The sequence below is a fragment of the Thunnus maccoyii genome, chromosome 7 (assembly GCF_910596095.1).
Source record: "Thunnus maccoyii chromosome 7, fThuMac1.1, whole genome shotgun sequence".
NCBI lineage: Eukaryota > Metazoa > Chordata > Actinopteri > Scombriformes > Scombridae > Thunnus > Thunnus maccoyii.
Window position 1 is genome coordinate 7,718,416 of NC_056539.1, and position 19,718 is coordinate 7,738,133.

Here is a 19,718-nt window from a genome sequence, read left to right on the forward strand (position 1 = left end):
AAACAAGTCTTGCAACTGTTTTATTTCACTTTCTGTTTTATTTCACTTTGTGCAGATCTGTTAGAGTTTTTCCATCAGGACAGAAAATGTGACATAGATGGATAGAATTTTTTTGAATATTTGAAATAAATTAAATCTTCAATGAGATAAAAAAAATGGATGACAGACCAAAAAAAGACAAAATAATTATTAGTCTTTACTGCAATGAATATGATTTCAATAAGAACAGTTTTGCTTTTTTGATATTAGCATCTTTTTTTGGCAAAGCAAAGGTTCATTTACCAATAATCTGAAACAGACTAAATAAAACGTACATTTTCACATTAGACAAGCTGTAACCAGAAATGACTAAACAGTTCATTCTTCACCAAAACTGTCTGCAATTTTCTATTGATCGACTAATCGTTTCAGCACCAGACATTACACAGATGCAATCACTGTTCCATTCTCCGCATGAAGTGAGCAGTTAGTGCTCCATGCATGTTGGCATCAGTCATTTAGTGACTTCTGACTCTCGTTTCCACAATTAAGAGTCTGGTGCTTCTGGTGCAGGAAGAGAAGACGACGTCGTATCAGAAGGATGTTCTGACGTGTTCGTATCGACACCTCGTCTCTCTCTCAGTAAACAGAGTTCAGCTTGATCCTCCCTGCACAGACGTCACCGTGTAGAGGTCGTCCCGACGCTGAACTGTGATCGGAATCTGCTGCCGGATGTCGGCTAAGTACTGCAAGTCTGGTGACAGGAGGATACAGAGAAGTGATTAACCAGAGTGATGTGAGCGTGTAGTGCAAAATATACAGAGGATGGACACAATAACAGCAATATGTGTGTGATTAACCTTTGTGAAGCAGACTCTCAGAGAAATGCTTCTATTTTAGTCATTTTTGTTGCACTGTATTGTACCACAGAGGAGAAATCAACTTTGCACAGTCTCTATAAAAACTGAATATTATGATCTTCACAAACGTAGCATCATCATCAAAAACACGTCATAAAACTTGAGTGTATGTTTGTCAGTTTTAGTCTGAACAGAAATCACTGATTGATACAGTCTGCAGAGACAAGCTACTCACCAATATCAGCGTAAATAATGGCCTCCTCTGCTCCAGCCTTGGAGATAACTTCACCCCTGCATCCACAGAATGAAAAAAAAACAAACTGAAATCTGCACAATTTAAGATTAAAAGTATCCACAGACAGACAATTCAAGATGCAGTTGGTTATTATTGGATAACTTAGGAGAAGAAGAGACATCACTGATTTTAGTGGTAGAAAGTAACAAAGTACATTAACTCAACTACTAGTACAATGTTGAGGTACTTTTACTTCAGTATTTCCATTTTATGCATTTTATATTTCACCACATTTTAGAGGGAAATATTGTACTTTTCACTTCACTACAAGTACGTGGCAGCTGGTTACTTTGCATATTAAAATTCTGCAAATAAAATGTGATAAATGTGATGCAGAGTTATAGATACATATGTAACACTCAACAGTGAATGACTTCTACATTATGAAAACCATGACTTTTTATACCTAAAAGTACATTTTGCAGGTGATACTTCTGTACTTTTGCATACAGAACGCATTTTAACGGTAATGAAGTATTTTTACTTTGTTGTATTCCTGCTTTCTGATCTGATCTAAAGGTCTGAATAATTCTTTCACTTACTTACTTCCTGTACAAATTAATCCCTTCCTCTGTCGCTGTCACTCAACTTCATCTTCACCTTTCCTTCCTCAACCTCATTTTCTCTCACCTCTTAATTCATTTATTGGACAATCACATGCAGCCGTTCTCTCTTGTTCACCTTCAGGGTAGTTTCACTCACTACTGCCTCCCTCTCTTCTTGTTGACTGCACGTCAAACAGTCACACATACACACATATGATTCCTGGTTCTTACCATGGGTTTACAACAGTGCTGTGACCCCAGGCCACATAAGAGGCAGTTTCATCTCTGGCAGGTGATGCTGTGGCCACGTATACTTGGTTATCAATCGCCCTGCATAAGAGAAGGGAAAGTACAGACACTGATGATTTATGCCAAATTATAGAACATTTAATTACAGCCTAAAAATCACTGGTTCAAAATTCCCATAAAACACTTCTAGTTGATTGTAAAAAAAACAATTGCTCAGTAACAACAACAACAACGTATTTTTTTGTCATTTAGCTATAAACATAATCAAAATTAATTCAGGATTTAAAAATGATTGAATGTTATTTATGTCAACCTTGGATAATAATAATAATAATAATAATAATAATAATAATAATAAAAATTTATTTACATTACAAACTGCATCACATTGGGCAGCAAATTAAAAAAATATTAATTAAATTATGAAAACATGACATTTGACACTAAAGAAAATAACTAAATAAATACATAAAACAGGTTCAAAGAAAATAAAAACTCAAGTAAAATCAGGAAAGATTCTCTGATAAAAGTATGTTTCAAGAAGAGATCTGAGAGTTGTGCCTCTGATTTTCTTACATATAACAAGATTGATCTTGTTGTTATGTACACTCTTCTATACAGTATGTAATGTCTCTGTATAAACAAAAAAAGCTAAATGAGACATGTATTATATAGTGATGCTGTTATGAGCATTTGAGTAAGATAATATCAGCAGTTTATATGATAGAATAGTTTAACTTTCAGCTATAGTTAAAATGATTTAGTCACTTTGTTACACTCAGTCATATTTCATGATGAAGGAAGATCTCAGTTAAATAGTTTCAAACTACAAGTGAGACGAGTCAACCCTGTCAGGAGATACAGGGTTTAAATATTTTTCAACAGAACATGGAGTCAGTCTGACCTCCCCCTCTGCAGCAGCTCCCAGTGGGCCGGACCAGTGGTCATGTTGAAGGCTCCGGGGTAAACCAGCAGCTGACAGCCTGAGAACAAAAAGGACGACGTCATCAACTGTCCTACATGCCATTTAAAAACAGCCCAGCTGATACAAACAGTCACTTCAGCTGCTTACCTTTCCTGCTGTAGAGCTGTGCGAGCTCTGCAAACCTCATATCGTAGCAAATCCCCACACCCACTTTACAGAACGCTGTAAGACAGAGAGAGAAAACAAGTCAACGTGATGCTCGTCCAGCCGCAGGGAAACAAAGCATGACTCAGGAAACGTCACTTACGTGTTTCAAACACTGACAGACTGTTGCCTGGGCTCAGCGTCTCCGACTCTTGGAAGCGGATTTTCCCGGGAACGTCGATGTCAAAGAGGTGAATCTTGAAGAAAGACAAACACATTGATGTTGGTATAATGATTAACGTATATAAAATATTCAACAAAACTGGTTTCACTAATGAGGTGATGCGTACGTACCTTCCTGTGCTTCAGAATCAGCTCTCCATCAGGCCCGAACACTGTACAGCTGTTATACAACTTCCCACCGTCCTCCTCAGGGATGGATCCTGGTGAACAAGAAGTCACATGGTGAACTTCCCAACTGCACAAAAACATATTAAGATTTTTTTGTGTTTTTTTAGTTCTTTGACATCACTTCCTCTGCTGTGCTCAGCCCCCCAAAACTGCTTCATTAGCACCAGGTGACTGTAATCAGTAACAACCAAGCTGAAAAGAGTGTCAATCAGTCCAAGAAAAGCAAAAGATGTAATAAATTAGGTTCAAGTTATAAGAAAAGATATCTGAACAAATAAGATTCAACTCAGTGTATTCTGTGAGTTCTTCTTTGTTGTGCCAGCTCTCTTTAATTAGCTTCATTTACATGTATTATTGATTTCCCGCACTTCACAAAACAATTCTCAACAACCCTCTGAGAACCCTTTATTAATTTTTAACAGTATTATGACGTGTCACAGCAGGAGAAGCAATTAACAACACTTAACGATGTCTGAATGTATTTAAGGATTCTGCTGAGAGGCTTCAGTGGAACAGAGATCATTAATGATGTTTGTTACAGCTGCTTTTCCAGTAAACTGTCTGTGGTGAAAAAATGGGTTTCACACTACCAGAGCAAAGTTTGATTGATAAATGTTGTTAACACTGGTGGTTGTAGATGCTTCATCTTTCAGTTATCACACATGTACTCATTTCTGTGGTTCATTCATTTATTTAATTGCTATTAAAATACATACAATAAATGACATGGAAGGAAGAGTAGGCTTGTACCCTTGTTTTAAAGCTGTTACTACTAGTTAAAAAGTGAGAGTTTTTCCACTCACTGAAATCAAAACACATCATGTGGCTGCACTGAGTTGATCTATTAACTCTGCTGTTGGTGGAGAAACGTGTTAGCCTTTAACTCTGAGGCACAAACACCAAAACCTGATGTACAGGGTTGATATTCTAGACGGGCAGAGGATGGTCTTGACCTGCTCTATGTGAAAAGTGCCCTGAGATAACTTTGTGATGATTTGGCGCAATATAAATAAAACTGAAATTGAATTGAATTGAATACTGGTGTGATGTGACATGTTTCTACATTTGAACAGTTATTAACAGAAAGAAGATAAATATGATCTAAAATTATACTTGAATGTCAAGTTCAAGTTGTTTCCTTCTCTCAAGTCTACTTCCAGTGATCAGCAGCTCACTACAACACCTGACGTGTGTTACTCCTCCATTATAACTGGAGGAAACAACCTTATGTTTTCCCAAGATAATGAGCTAATTAACCTGTCACACAGGAAATATAATACACCTTTAGTAGTATTAGAACTATTCAACACTCAAGTTAAGGAACAAAAGGTGAAACATCTGTAAAACACGGCCATAAAATAATACTGCTTATGAATATATTCAGAAGACTTCCACCTTTCAATATATTGAGTAATCGATTAAAATGTCTATTTACAATGGAGAAAAATACATGGACCTCTTTATGCAGGTCACTACAGCCACAGAAGCCTCCTTACCTCCCACTAGATACACTTTATTCTCCTTTGCTGCCTCTGACAACACCTGGGTGGATTCTCCTGGGATCCTCTCAGCATACGTAGAGAAGAAGCCGGTTCCATACGGAGAATTGAAGCATTCCTGTGTTAGAGACAGATGAGAAAACATCAGTTTACAGCAGATGATGAGCTGTGACTTGAATCTTGGACTCATCCACCCCTTAACCCCCCCCCCCCCCCCCCCCCCCCCCAGTGGTGGACAGTAACCCCACTCCACTACATTTCAGAGGGAAATATTGTACTTTATTGTACTACAGCTCCACCAAATAGTGATTTTTCCCTCTAAACTTCTCACATGGTTTCGTTTCAATAAATGTTGAAATGATCCAAAGTTTCACCAAAAATCAAAGATTAGAGAAAAAGTCCAAACACTGAAAACAGATTTGTGTATCAGAACTTTGTTTTTTCTTCTTTTCTCTCCCATTAATCATCTCACAACCCCTCAGATTCATCTGGTGACCCTTTGGAGGGGCCTGACCCCTAGGTTGGGAACCACTGGACTGAACTAGCTAACCGTATGTAAAGTAGTTAAAACTAGCTCCACCTCCAGCAGCTACAACAGTAACATGCTGCTCTAACACTGATGCTTCATTATTAATAATCTAATGATGTCATATATAATAATATATCAGTCAGAGGAACCAAACCACTACTTTTACTACATCAAACTGATAATATTTATGTACTTTTACTGTGTTAGGATTTTTCATACAGGACTTTTACATGTAATGGAGTATTTTTACACTGCAGTATTGGTACTTGTACTGAAGGAAAGTATCTGAATACTTCCTCACCGGCAGCAGCACCACTTTGCTGCCCTGTCCTGCCGCCTCTTGGACCAGCCTCCGGGCCCGGCTCAGGTTGTCCGCCTTGACGCTCGTCACCTGTAGCTGCACCACAGCCAGACGGAACTCTGCAGCAAACAGGAGACCCTCAGTGTAAGTTTGGTTGTAGCTACAACTTAAAAACTGTGCAGTGTCAACAGTAAGAGGAGACAGGCTCGGTACTACAGCTGATATTATTAAACTGTTCATGCACTCAGTTAGCTGCACCTTCAGTAAAATACATTATACACACAAGAAGCTCACAGAAGACAGCTTTGTACTTACTAGCCATTGCTTTTGCTAAAGTAGACATGAATGCAAGACAGTGTTGTTTGGCTGTCACAAAGTGCAAAGCAGACGGCGCGTGATTCCGGTTGGTTGTCCGGTTTTCAGAAGAAAAGCCTACAGTTCTAGTTAATAAAGCTAACTCGTCTTTTTTTACTTTAGGAAGGTTGAAGAACTGCAACGATACAATAAAAATGCATGTTTGCAGATGCACATTGATTGTCCTTCTTTCTTAAAGTGACTCTACTACACGGGTTTGAGCTTATTTAAACTTCACAACATTTAATGTGAAGTTTAGAGACGAAGTGACGTCACAGGGGTGGATGTTTTCCTGCCAATCCAGTTTCAGTGCGAGATTACACTCCCGTCCTCATTGGGTAAAAGATCAGTAATTTATTAGATGAAATTACATAAAATCAACATACCTGATGCTTGATGCAGGAGTTAGCCGATATAAACAATTATAGAGTGTATTTATATTGTATATTTGAACTAAATAGAATGATCTCTGCATTAATATTATGAATATGTTGCCTTTATGACAACTCATATGCATGAAATTGAGAGTAAGGACACACAACTATAAAGGAGACCAAACTTTACATATTGTCACTACTCCTTTGCTTTTAGTAGGTGTTTGCATAGTCATCTGTCCTTCAATGTGGCCACCACTTGTGAAGAAGCGGGTAAACATAGAAAACATGATATTCTTGTTTCATTGTTTGCAGAAACAGGACACCAGTGTGTGTATTTCCTCTCTAATATTTGAGCTCTACAAATATGGCACATAGCTACTTTTTTCCTTTTCCAAACGGAGAGAAAAATGCATTAATACTGTGAAAGGCCTCTGTCATTCTGGTGATTTTTTCTCAAGTACACAACAAAAAACAACAGTTTTAATGTACATGTATATCAAATGACAATGCATGAATGACTATATTTCCACTGGTGCAGTCGAATAATTTCCATTTATTAAAAACAGAAACGCTTAGAAAATAATAGCAGTACAGTAAGGTGCAAATTACACTTGAGACATGTTGCATTTTCGACTAGTGGTGACATCCTTTGCCAGTGATGTTAACAGAGTAATCAAGGATGTTCCAGTCAGTTGAATACTGAAAAATATCACAAAATTACAAATTACAACACAATGCATGGGTTACACAGGAATGCTATGAAAGACTGGAGTGAAGAAAGACCAGATTTGTGAGTCTTTAATTCAAGTTTTGGTTTTTTGTTGCCCATATTATAAATGTGCCTTAATGTTTTAGTCAGGATGAGTTCTCCCTGCATTCAATTTTTTTTTTTTGATGATAAAAGGGATAAACCCCCTCTGGACTGAAATTTCAACAGGAGCTGTCAGTTCAGAGGCTTCGCTTGACAATTAATACCCAGGCTGCCTACACAACTAGACTTCAACGCAAATGAATAAGTAAGCGAGGAAAGCGAGGAAAAGTCTGAAATAGAGTTAAAGGTTAGAGGAAGAAGCAGCAATATACTGTGATATGTTGCCACTGCTGGTGCCAATATCACACATCACAGGCATGAGGCCGAAGGCAACAGTGGCAAGCGAACTAAAGCTGCTTAGTTAGATTAATACACTGGACAAGACAGATTTGAAACCATAGATATATAATGACTTTGCTTTTTTTTTTTTTTTTTAATCACATTATCTTTTCATTCCTCTCAAAGCTGTATACAGCACAGTCCTTGTTACAGCAATCTTTCAAAATAGTTAGCAGTTAGCAGGATGTTGCTTCAATGACAGTGACAGCCTTCCTGATGAGAGGACTCAACAGTCACATATTTCATCTGGACATTTTCATCCATTTAACTTGGGAAAAAAAAAAAAAAAAAAAAAAATCAGTGACATACTGTATCTGAATGAAATGAAAAAAAAAATACTGAGGTGCTCAGGCTCTCGATAACTACAATCACTGAGCCTCCTTTTGTAATACTAATGTAGTCCAGAGGGGCTTATGAACGATGCTTTTTGAGAGCTACATCACACTGCTATGAGATGAGGTTAATTCATTCTTAAATTAGAAACTCTGTAAAAGGCTTATTTACTTACTGCTTGCTCTAGAAAGAAGGGGGAACTTCAAACCATGTGAGCTGGTTTTAGAAGCCACGTAAAGTTTCACCGCATATTCTAACCACTAGGATATGCTTTCAAAATGACATTGCAAACGTCTGTGCTGATATAGAGCAGTTTACACAATATATACATTACATATTTATAAACATCCTCAAATAATTCCTATTTAAGGCTGTCTGCTGGAAAATAAAAGTTATCAAAACAGTTGTTGCGGTAGGAAACCTGCCTCATGTGCCAGCACTGCTTTTTTTTTTTTCTTTAAATGGGATGTGCATCTTCTGTTTGAGCTGGCGGTACTTGACTCATGCTCACTTCCTGACCTGAACAATGACCATGAAACCAACTGTCGACACGTGAAAAAGGAAATTAAGAGACTGAAATGCAACAGTGTTCGCTACAAAAAAAATGGGGTCAGAACCGTGATGTTTAAGTGAAAAGAAAAGGTCAGTCATGTGGTTATTGAACAGGTTTGCCATTGGTCAGTTAGTACGCTACGTTAAGGCCAGAGGGAAGTTTCCAAAGTGGAACTGCACTGTAATGATGTTTTATCAATAGCAAAGAAAAACATACAGTATAACCAATATATATATATTTTTTTTAACTTAGTGTAAGAGGATGGTTGGATGACTGCGGAGCACCTAAGTATTTCAACACACACAGCCTGTCCCACAGCTCTGCAGTCAGCGGTGTGCCCCCGTGTCCTCAAACGCAGACACACGGGGCTTCACAGTCAACACTGCGCTGGATCTGTCCAGGAAGGAGGACAGCCGAGGGAGAGAGCGGGAGAAGGTTTCACTCTTGGCAGACAGAGACTCTTCTAACAGTTTGTGTTTACGGCTGGCCGTCATGATACCCCATCATGACCCCGTCTCCCTTTACGAGCTCTCCAGAGCATCTAGGACTTTCATGATCTGCTGCTTGATGACCTTGGTGGCATCGCCTGCGTTGGGTATCAAATATCTGAGAGGAGGGACGGGAAAAAAAAACATTAGAAGAGGAGGAAACATTTGAAAACAGGGAAATAACATTGGATTTAAATAAAATATTCTCTTGTGTTCACAAGAACAAAATTAAACCCTTTATCACCCAGGGGGATCTCTAAAGGTGTCCTGTACGAATCTGTTCATGTCATTTTAAAATTTAGTTTTTAAGAGATCTTCAGTTAGGTTAATAGGAATAGTTTGACATTTTGGGAAACGAGAGTTAGATGAGAAGATCACTCTCATGTCTGTACAGTAAATATGAAGCTACAGCCAGGAGACTGTTAGCTTAGCTTAGCACAAAGACAGTGTACTTCCCAAAATGTGACAAAATTATTAAAGAATCTGATTTTTGTCCTCAATTTAAACCAAACCAAAAAAAACTTTTTTCTCGTCCAAAAAGTTCTATAATATTGGCACCCATACTGGACTTTGCTACCATTTTACCTTTGCTCTGAGGTTGATAAGTTATATTTTTTTAAATTACAGCTTAAATAACCTGACAGGCTTGAATGAAATCCAAAACAGAGTCAGAAATAACACCAAATGACCATATTAGATTATACATGACAATATTTTTTGAAAGACTGGGGGTCATACTATAATCGGGGTCATCTGAACAATCCAATTCAATACTGGACATTCCAGTTAACAGGAGTCCTGTGTGAATGCAGCCTAACAAGAAGGGTGTCCTCTATCACTACTTTCAAAATCACAACCAATTAGGGTGTTTTCTGATCATTAGGATGTTAAATTTTCACAACAATCTGTGTTTGTAGACAGTCACCTTTCAACTGCCAATATCTCCACTCCAGCTGAGTTGTTGCTGCCAAACTTGAACGTGATCAGTTCTGGGTGCTTCTTTTTGGATGTGATCTTCACCACAGAGTTTAGTGCTTGTCTGGACTGGATGTAGGCAAAGCCTTTCCTTGAGGCGATCTCCCTCAGGCAGTACATGTGAGTGGCTGTGATTAACAGGTGGCTGCGAAGACAACAGAATACCAGACAGAGTGAGTGCTCCGAATAACTCATTCATGAGTCATTTCAATGCTTCTTGTTCATTCATTTTTAAAGAAGTGGGGATTAGTCATGTTTAGGTGCAACTTCCCCTACTGCTTGCCCAATTCGGACTCCTACGCCCATAACAGTTAGGGAAGATGGGTGTGGGGGAGTCATGTGAGGAATAATTTATACACACATTACTTTTATGAAACACTATGTCATTTCTGATGACTGAAACACAGCCTGAAAGTTTCAGTGTAACATTTAGTAATCAAATTCACTGGGGCAGTTAGTCGTCCGACTCACCTCGGGAACATGTGACCGGTTTCTTTCACCTCATTGCACGGAATGTGATGCTTTACATCTGGTTTGTTTATCCAGGTCTGAATGTTGACAATCTCCTTCCTGTCATCGTCTGACATGGATGAGCTGTCAATCTCATCTATTGAGGGAGGCAGACATTAGATAGTGGTGAATCAAAACTGTATCACATAGCAATATGGTGCTGCAATGTATGTTCTTTCATAAATAATTTAATTTTCCGACTGCAGCTGCGTTCAGAAAGACTTTACCTGTGTCATACTCCTCCTCGTCACCGATACTGAAAACAGGCTTCACCCCCCGGTAAGGTTTACCAACACGGTCGCTGCTGCTTACATGCCTACAGACAGGAAGCAAACAGGGCGACTTTAGAGCTTCACATCAGCACTGAGTGAAAAAAGTGAAGAAATATCAATGCCTGCGACTGAAAAGTCACATTAAATACACATAACAGCAAGGCTGCACACAAATAGCAATGACATGAAGACCTCCAGGCTGCAGTGAAAAAACCTTCTTAGACATGTAAGCCCACTACTGCCACAGGTTATGCTGTTAAATATAAAGACAGAGGTTAAATGAGACATTTCTACTTGGATATTAGAAGAGTTACGGGTAAGTCATTGTATGATATTCAGGGCTATTTGCAGCAAATCATAGTGTTGTTTTTATTTTTTTTCATTGAGGATTCAAGTTTTCTGCATAGCCCTGGCTATCATCTAAAAAGAACAACAATGAAATGAAAAGACAGACTGTTAAAAGTGCATCTCTAAGCAAACAGCAGTGAAGCTGAGGTTCTCCCTAAAACGCCTCAGCTGTTCAGACTAGAAAGAGACGAACGGACTCAGTGGGTTGTGGATGTAAAGATGACTCAATGCTCCCTGAGAGGCGACAGCGGCTTCAGCGGTGCAAACTAAACAGCAGTGTTGGATGTTGTTAGTGAAAGCATGAAGACAGATCTCAAGAAAAAAACCCTTGTCTTGTACACAGGGAACGTGTAGTGTTATATCATATGAGTGAGCGGTGTGAGGCAGGGGATGCTGACACTAAGGCATGCGTTAATGTGACACAGACTAAGTCTCCTACAGTCCCAGGGAGGGGGACTGGTGGGTCTGCAGCCAGTGGACATGCTGGTGACAAACAGCTTGATGTTAGCTCTTACCGATCAGGAATCACCTTCTCTGGCCAGGGCAGATTGAAAGATATTCTAGCGTGGGATAAGGCACAAGGTATGGTGAACATAAATTAAAATACAAAAAAGACTGTTATAGGAGATAGTTGCCTGATTTTGATAGCCCAGTGTACATACTGTGTAAGAAGCGTGTAGAAATCGAAACATTTTTACTGGCTACATATGTCACAATTGCTCACATATTAAGCCAAGCGTACAGATAATAAAAATAATACATTTTGGTTGAATTGTTAATCCCAGCAAAGCTCAACATTTACACCACTATTAACCAAGAAGTGAAGTGTAAGAGTGTGTTGTAGCATGAGTTCCCCAGAGGGATATAATTGGATGTTCACCTGTCTACAGGAGTGGAGGTGTTCTCAATGAAGCTGATCATCTTCTCCTTTACGTTTACCGACTTGGACTTGAGAGCAAACGTCATTTTGTTGACCAAAGACTTGACGCCTTTACCGTCTCCAGGGCTGCTCAGAGAATCTCCCTGCATTGTCACGAAAAGAAAACGATCCATGTTAAGAAGGAGAAACATTCGAAATGCATCGCAGAGCTAAAAGATTCTCTTTAAGGTCAACGTGTTTCAACATCCGTGGACACTTACATCCGCAGAGCTGAGGCTGCTGTGAGATCCCGACGTGCTGACAATCCAGTGGACGTACGAGGAGTCGAGGCCCTCGACGTTCATGTCTACCAGATGCTGCTGGAGAGCTGAAATCACACAAATCTCGAGTGAGTTTTCAGTTCTTATCCAAATCCAAACTGCATTTGTGACATTCTCAAAATATTCACCCACTCACCCATGAAACCTCCTTTAGCAATGCTGACGTATTCTTTGTTTTTCTGTAACAGAAAGCCTTTAATTAGCAAAGATATTATATAATTGGTAAACATGGTAACAATATGTGTTTTCTAGCGATGATGTTAACTCTTTTCATCATCTAGTCCCTCACCTGCAGGAAATGGGCCAACACCATGTTCATGTACATGTCCTCCTCCTCTCTCCCACTGCCCATGAAGCACAAGTGCTCTCCGCTGGCGATGGAGCCTGACTCCAAAGACTGCTTCTGTGCCTCCAAGAGCGACTTCACAGAGAGAGCAAACTCAGATGGGTTCTGGAGCATCTGTGGGAGAAATGACACATTTATTACATTATTCACATTTGTCATTTACTGTCATTTCACTCTACTAATGGATGTAGTGACATTTACGCTCACCAGATCAGAGTCCAGGTGAAAGGCAGTGGACAGGTGCCCCGCGTTGTACTGCTCAGCGGGCCGACAATCCACCACGAAGAAGCGTACCCCATCCTGAAAATCCATTATTATCACATCAGACATCATCTTCTCTTAGTTACTATTTTTCCACGTTATCAGAAGCTAATCAAAGGTCAGCTGAGTGTTACTGACCTGCTGCTGCTGGTTGGCCTGCAGAATCTCGGGGACAGACACGGGGAGACACAATGCCTGACTCAGGTCTGTGTCCTCTTCTTTCAGAGCCACCAGGCTGCTACCAAACAGATTCTGGTTCATCTACCAGGGCAGAAAAAAACAACACACAATAATGGTTTTTAAACAATGCATTCTCTTGTGCAGCGTCCTCCATCTCTGTTAGCAGTCTTGGTTCTACTCAGCGCAACTCCATGTTCAACATCCGTATGTAGTGCCTTACCTTTCTGAGAGACAAAGGGGTCTTGCTCTGGTAATACTGCGCCAGAGAAAACAAATCTTCAATGTCTTCACCTTCCAGAAGGGATGGAGATGCTTCCAGCATTTCTGTGACAGAGAAAGCCTTGATTATGCCCGATGTTTAACGTGATATTGAACAAATCAAAAGACAGGAAGTCAAACTTACTGATGATGTCCTCTTTGCTGTCTCCTTCTTGTGCAAGGATGGTCTCTCTGAGGGTCAAACAAAGACAAATCAAATCTAGGTTCGAATTTCCTCAGTATGAACATGTTTTTCTGTATAGCTTCCATGAGCGGCTGCCTACTTGGCATTGACGAGGATGATGAGCATGAGGAAGAAGATGAAGAAAGGGTCAGCCTGCTGGAGGTAGGAGTCCCACAAGGCCTGGGTGACGTCAGGAAGGCAGTGGCTGGAAAACAGACTGCCCATCTGTTGAGGCAAAATAAACAATACATTTAGCATTTAACAAATACATGAACTGTCTGAATCAACGAGCAGTAACATTTCAACAAACCCAGTTGATGGCGTAGGAGTCAGGTGTGATCTTTTTGGTGTCCAAGAAGGAGCAGAGCTCTGGCTCGTGGTACTGCAGCAGTAGTCTGTATAGGTGGAAGGGGCGGCCGTTTGGCACACAGTCCCTGAAATGGACACATTTTGCAGGCATTATAATCAAAGCCACTATATGAGCGGGACCAACAGGACAAGGAGTGCTCAGACGACTCACCTGGGGATGTATTTGTTCATGATGGCGTAGAAGCAGTTGTAGAGGTCGCTGCGGGGAAGCTGAAGCCCCAGTAGTGGTTTGAGCAGGTGCGGCCAGCTCAGCTCCGGGGTGAAGGTAATGTTGCGGGACTTGCAGTAGAAAGTGATGACTGACTCAACATCGGACACCATGTCGCTCCTCTCTTCCTCTGATACTTCCAGCTGGTCTAAACATGTGGACAAGGAAGTGTTAGTAGTGTTTTTCTATAAATATCTTTGTAAAAATGAAATGTTGAATTCACGCTGACAAAACAAACCTACTCAGTGTGACGAACCTGAGAGGTTAAGCACAAAAATAGCACTTTTTCTGCATGCCTTGTTGCTTCCTATTTTGAGCCACAATAGATCTTGTCAAAGGAGCAGACTGTTGTTTCTTCCTATTAAATCCTGACAATCTTCTTTAGATACTGGCAGACTAAGTGAGATCCAAAATTAAAATAACCTTTTCTCCCTTCCTGTCACTTACAGAGGTGTGCATCTGTCTATTTGTGTCGTGTATACTGCCTCAACTTGAGACACAAGGTTCTGGAAAGTCCTGAGGATGCTTTGGTATTTAAGTTATCTGCTACCATGAAAGGGTTCTTACTGAGGCTAAATGATTTGTCTAATGTTGGCTTGGTTAGTTTTTCTTTCAGCATTTTACAAGCAAAATACTAGTAGAGATTCTGCCTATAAATGGTACAAGCCAGATCATCCTTCCAGTTTTCACTCAGGATAAATCCTCCTCATAAAATATACAGAACGGTTTGTTTTAATTATGACTGGTGCTTCTCACATCCTGCACCTGCACAAACTGCAAGTGATTAAATTCATCCTGTCCATATTTTGGTGCTACTGATTCCTAAATTCAGGATTGTGTCATGAAATTAGAGGCATGTGTATTTTACTCACCAATCAGCTGCTGGCTGCGGTTGTGAATGAGGGTCTGTTCGGGTAAATCGAGGACACCATCCCAGGGAGACAGACTGTCTCCTTTGCCGGAGACATTTAGAGCGATCTGCCAACAAAAAAAACAAGGAATCATTGCTAAAAATGCAGCTACTGAGTGATAAAGGGACACTTGATAGATACACATGAAAGACTGAGTCTGGTCTGTCAACAGCTGCTCCACTAAGAAACAGTGTTACTCAAAGATTAAAAAAAAAACCCAAAAAACAGGCCGAGTAAGGAGAAATTCCTAAAAATAAGGGAAGAGTTTGTCTTTACTTTAGGACTCCTATGTTTCTTGCTCTAAGAGCTATTCATGAAACATTTTAGCACTAAAAGTATCTTTTAAGTCTCAAAGAGGTAAATGTGAGAGGTGATGTGGCTCCTCGCATCAGGATTTTATCAAAACAAAACAGTAACACCAGTGAAAAATGCAGTTTGAAGCAATGATGAACTTAGAATATAACCTGTCAAAAGAATATAAGTCTATCAGAATTATTCATCAAGCCCGTTTTGTTCCGACAGTTGGAGTGCACATTAAATAATCACCAACTGCCATAAATAATTGAGTAAAGCTGATTTCATGGCCATCGCTGGATTACCCCGTAAAATAGGCACAATATGTAGAGTAAAGGGCCTTCCACACCAACAATAACTATAACAACAAATATAGTTTTGGAAATCGTTCTAACTCAAGTGGATGACGGAGTCCACGCCACAACTATAATGACAACGACAGTGGCGAACGATATCATAGGGATCACATTCAGAGAGATTTGATGAACGATAGAAACACTGACAGCCAATCAAAATCCATCCCCTGAACCATACGACACCACAAAATCTCCATCTAGTCAAATCAGTGCAATTTGGTCTGTAAATACTGGAACATCACACCAACTAGTGTCCCAAAATACTTATGAGCAACACACTGAATCACCACCAGCCTGTGAACACAAACCCTTCTGGTTTTCTTTTTTTTCTCTGTGAAACATACAACAGTAACAAGTCATCAATATCCATTTTCTTAAGCTGCCGACACAGCTGGAGCATGTGACGTGTGCTTGGCACCGCTGTTTACAGATGCTCACATCGCTATCGTTATAGTTGTTGTTGTTATGGTTATAGTCCTTGGTGTGGACAGCCTTCATCCTATCAAAGGATAAATATTTGTTCAGTCAACTGAAAAAAAATATCTGAGTATCAATGTGTGGATACAATCTACTGGACAAATTAATATTTCACATTGTTTCATGTATGAAACTTATGACTGTTTATAAAATATTTAAAATATTTGTTGATGAAATCTATCCATCCCTCCGCACCCTGTTGTTTAATGTTTTAAAGTAATTAGATGAAGTCAACAGGCCAATATACAAGTACCAACAAATTTATTTCTAGTATTACTATGTTCGTTTTATAATTATTTTGAATATATTCATAATATTTTAAAGCATATTTATTGATCCTATACAATCCAACACTGTCAACTGTATCAAAGTTTTGATGTAAAATGAAATGAAGACTCTGTGAGTGCTAACTTACATAGAATGTAGGGTAGCGCTGTTGTAAAGTAATTGTCAATGTATTGAAATGACATCGTAGGTATGTGGTTTCAAACACTACTGAAACTCCAGCTGTGGGTGTGTCATGAAGTAGTAACAGCCTTCATATCATTTGCGTATGTGATGCTTGTCTTTCCAGTTTGTTGGCTTCTGTCTGAGGACGATAACCATCAGCGAGTGGACTCTAATAGTAGAAGTGTTACTCACTTCTATTTATATCCATACACATGATCTTGTACATGGATAACAATGAACTGATGAATGAATTCTATGCTTTAAACTACAACTGTCACATTATAAGTTTCTTATAGATAGTCATTTTAGCTTCAGACAAATGACTATCTTGCAGACTTCACTGCTGTCCTAACCCTCTCTGTAGTGGTCACAGTGTGTAAACATGCTCCTCACCTTCCACATCTTGGCTCTGTGTTGAGCTGAAGACTCCTGGACCTGGATGATGCTTCTCTCCATCTCCATGTCAGAGCCGCCAGAGTCCAGAGCCTCAGCTAGATCCTGGTCCCTGAGGAGGCGCGCAGAGAACAAATGAAGTTCATTTCCACAACATAACAAAGATTTCTTATGTGTTAAATGTGTCCATAGTTCCTAAAGAAATTGAGTTATTGCAGCAAATGTATCATTTTTCACTGCGATAATGATACACAATCTTATTGAGCAGTAGTGATTAGTGGCTTCACTGATTAGTCAGTCTACATAAAAGAAAGCAAATATCATTTTCATATTATTTTTAAATCAATGCCTTCAAGTTGCTTGATTTACTCCACCAACAGCACAAATATATTAACTTTGCTATCATAAATGACAAAGAAAAGCATCAAATCCTCACATTTGAGAAGCATGAACTAGTGAATATTTAGTGTTTTGGCTTGAAAAAGAAAATCCACACAAACAAACAAACAAAAAAGGATTCTTCGATTACCAAAATAGTTTTGGATTAATTTTCTGTCAGTAAACTAATCAATGAATCATATTGTTGCAGCTCTTGTTTTAAATTAAATAAATTTAGGGATTTTCAATGTTTACTATAATTGCAAAATGAATGCCTTTCAGTTTTTTATGTTTGGTCAAACAAAATTAGCAGTTTTATTTGGTCTTTGGTAACTTCTAATGGCCACCTATCATCAACAAATTGATTTAAAATGTATTGATAAACTAAGATAATATTTAGTTATCATCCTGTCTAATTAAACCCAAACACATTCAGTTTATTATCATAAAAAACCAAAACATGTTCACATTTAAGAGGCTGGAATCAGAGAATTTGGACATTTTTTCTTAAAATATGACTCCAAACGATTAATCAATTATCAAAATAGCTGGTGATTCATTTAATAGTTGACAACTAATCGATTAAATGACCAATCATTGCAGCTCTATTATAGCTATGTACGATAATTAATACTAATCTGCAGATGATTTTGATTTGACTCTTCATTATCATGCAGTCAAACGTGTTGAAAAACCTGCTGGACCCAACAGGTCATTGTGTCACATCTCAGGAAGATGAGATGAAACACTGGCGATATGAGAGTTTGGTTAAAACAGACCTGGATTGGGGTTTGAGCTCAGGGTTTGGTTCTAGTTGAGCTGAAACATATCCGACAAACACCGGCTGTCTGGCTAGATATTGTTAGCTTTCTGGCTAACAAGCTTTGCCCCTGAAATTGTCAAAGTGAGGAAGAAAGTGATGAAACGATAAAGACTTTTCACACAAGCTCTTTGGTTATTCGTGTCCGTGTTAATGGCTCGACTCTTGATTTATCAGAACCAACTTGGTTAAATAATATTAGCTGTTAGCTGCCGAGCAGTAACGGTGCCAAACTGGCTCGATAAGACAAACATCGACCGTCAGCAGAGCAAATTAACCACACAAACTCTTTTTTAGTGACTACACACTAAATTCTGTCAGATGAAGCTAACACAACTGTTTGACAGTCGAAGAAAAACCCCTCTTCTTTAATGTAAAACCGTCTCACCAGCTGCCTTGAAGAGCTTCCTCCACCGCATCCGCCATTGTTGTGTTGACGGAGACACGTCACATGCCGTCAACACGGCCCGTCTGTCGCGCGATGCTGTCATTGATTAATTAGATTGTCTGATCAATTATCCTTCAACTAGATTGTAACACTTCAAGCTGTTCGGCGATGAATGAGCTAACAATAATTAAAAGACTTTATAGGCTCTACTTTAGTATTTGTGAGTGATATTTGTAATTTTAACAGGAGGATATAAAACAGACCTATTTCTTCATGTTATGATCAAGAAGGCTAAATGTCCCCTAAATTTCCCCTTATTTTTATTTCTCATTTCTCTCCACAGTTTATTGTTTTTTCTCACAGTACTTGTAGCTAATTCTGTTTGCCCAGATTTTGTTTTCTTCTGTTTGTTCTGTTACTTATTTTTCACTGATTTACTGTAATGTGTTTTTTTGCTTCATTATGTTTTGTATATTTTGAAAAGTTAACAAAAAAAGGCTAAATGCTACATTTTGACACACTACGTCATGTAATATCAAATCCTCTTTCTGAATGACCTCTAGCCTCAAGGTGTTAATAGGATTAAAACTAAGTCGCTTTGTTCACTCTTGAATCATTGTTCGTGATCAACACCAGTAGTTAGTCCTGGACAGATGACTGTTTCTGCTGATTATGGGCTTTTTTCTAAGCAGACACTTTGCAGTAGTCATGCTATGGAAAGCACGTGTTACTAATAACATTAACGATGGTGTCTGTGTACTAGTAAACCATGACAGTGTCAGCCAGCACACACATTATCAGGACCCTGAAACTGAAGCAGCTGAATGGAATTCAGCAATCATTCATTTTCTTATTTATATCTGTGCTTCTCCCACTTTACCACTGTAACAGGTGATAGTCTTACTTGTCCAAAGGTCAACCTCCTGATAAATTTTATATTAACCCTGGGTCATTTAGAATTGGAGAGAAATATAACAAAATCTTCAAAAGCTATATCTATTGCAATGTTAAATGTCCACTTAAGGTTAGTGTGATGTTCCATTTTTACAAATTATTTTATCTGTGAAACCTCAAGAACACACACATAAACAATATCAGATATATAAAAAGACCATTATTAATCAAGCAATACTATTAAGCCAACAAGT

At 39.0% G+C, this 19,718-nt stretch overlaps 2 protein-coding genes across 4 annotated transcripts; both read right to left on the reverse strand.

Moving 5' to 3' along the window:
* Positions 1 to 3: 3 nt before the first annotated feature.
* nit2 (nitrilase family, member 2) lies at positions 4 to 6,160 on the reverse strand. The gene is made up of 10 exons (XM_042416840.1): positions 6,053 to 6,160; positions 5,738 to 5,856; positions 4,905 to 5,025; positions 3,352 to 3,440; positions 3,161 to 3,254; positions 3,001 to 3,075; positions 2,833 to 2,911; positions 1,911 to 2,009; positions 1,075 to 1,130; positions 4 to 733 (listed from the first exon to the last, which is right to left on the reverse strand). The coding sequence occupies exons 1-10, from the start codon at positions 6,078 to 6,080 to the stop codon at positions 633 to 635; spliced, it is 861 nt and encodes a 286-aa protein (XP_042272774.1). The 5' UTR covers positions 6,081 to 6,160; the 3' UTR covers positions 4 to 632.
* An 841-nt stretch (positions 6,161 to 7,001) lies between these two features.
* Positions 7,002 to 18,670, reverse strand: tbc1d23 (TBC1 domain family, member 23). 3 transcript variants are annotated; one of them, XM_042417520.1, is made up of 19 exons: positions 18,571 to 18,670; positions 16,985 to 17,096; positions 14,976 to 15,081; positions 14,047 to 14,251; positions 13,837 to 13,960; positions 13,627 to 13,751; positions 13,488 to 13,534; positions 13,305 to 13,408; positions 13,043 to 13,165; positions 12,851 to 12,943; positions 12,587 to 12,757; positions 12,434 to 12,476; positions 12,238 to 12,344; positions 11,978 to 12,120; positions 11,613 to 11,657; positions 10,705 to 10,793; positions 10,439 to 10,574; positions 9,918 to 10,112; positions 7,002 to 9,110 (listed from the first exon to the last, which is right to left on the reverse strand). In XM_042417520.1, the coding sequence occupies exons 1-19, from the start codon at positions 18,606 to 18,608 to the stop codon at positions 9,026 to 9,028; spliced, it is 2,091 nt and encodes a 696-aa protein (XP_042273454.1). In that variant the 5' UTR covers positions 18,609 to 18,670; the 3' UTR covers positions 7,002 to 9,025. The 3 variants fall into 3 exon arrangements, with proteins under 3 accessions (XP_042273454.1, XP_042273456.1, XP_042273455.1); XM_042417522.1 differs by lacking the exon at positions 18,571 to 18,670 and adding an exon at positions 18,142 to 18,271; XM_042417521.1 differs by lacking the exon at positions 11,613 to 11,657.
* Between the last annotated feature and the right edge of the window lie 1,048 nt (positions 18,671 to 19,718).

Excerpts from the sequence above, each read along its gene's own strand:
- nit2 (XM_042416840.1), bottom strand. The coding sequence starts at position 6,080 with ATGTCTACTTTAGCAAAAGCAATGGCTA. Across the intron at positions 3,255-3,351 it reads TGATTCTGAAGCACAGGAAG|ATTCACCTCTTTGACATCGA; the intron begins GTACGTACGCAT and ends TCTTTCTTCAAG. Across the intron at positions 3,076-3,160 it reads TCTGTCAGTGTTTGAAACAC|CGTTCTGTAAAGTGGGTGTG; the intron begins GTAAGTGACGTT and ends TCTGTCTTACAG.
- tbc1d23 (XM_042417520.1), bottom strand. The coding sequence starts at position 18,608 with ATGGCGGATGCGGTGGAGGAAGCTCTTCAAGGCAGCTG. Across the intron at positions 12,758-12,850 it reads TTCACCTGGACTCTGATCTG|ATGCTCCAGAACCCATCTGA; the intron begins GTGAGCGTAAAT and ends TTTCTCCCACAG. Across the intron at positions 12,345-12,433 it reads TGCTAAAGGAGGTTTCATGG|CTCTCCAGCAGCATCTGGTA; the intron begins GTGAGTGGGTGA and ends GTGTGATTTCAG.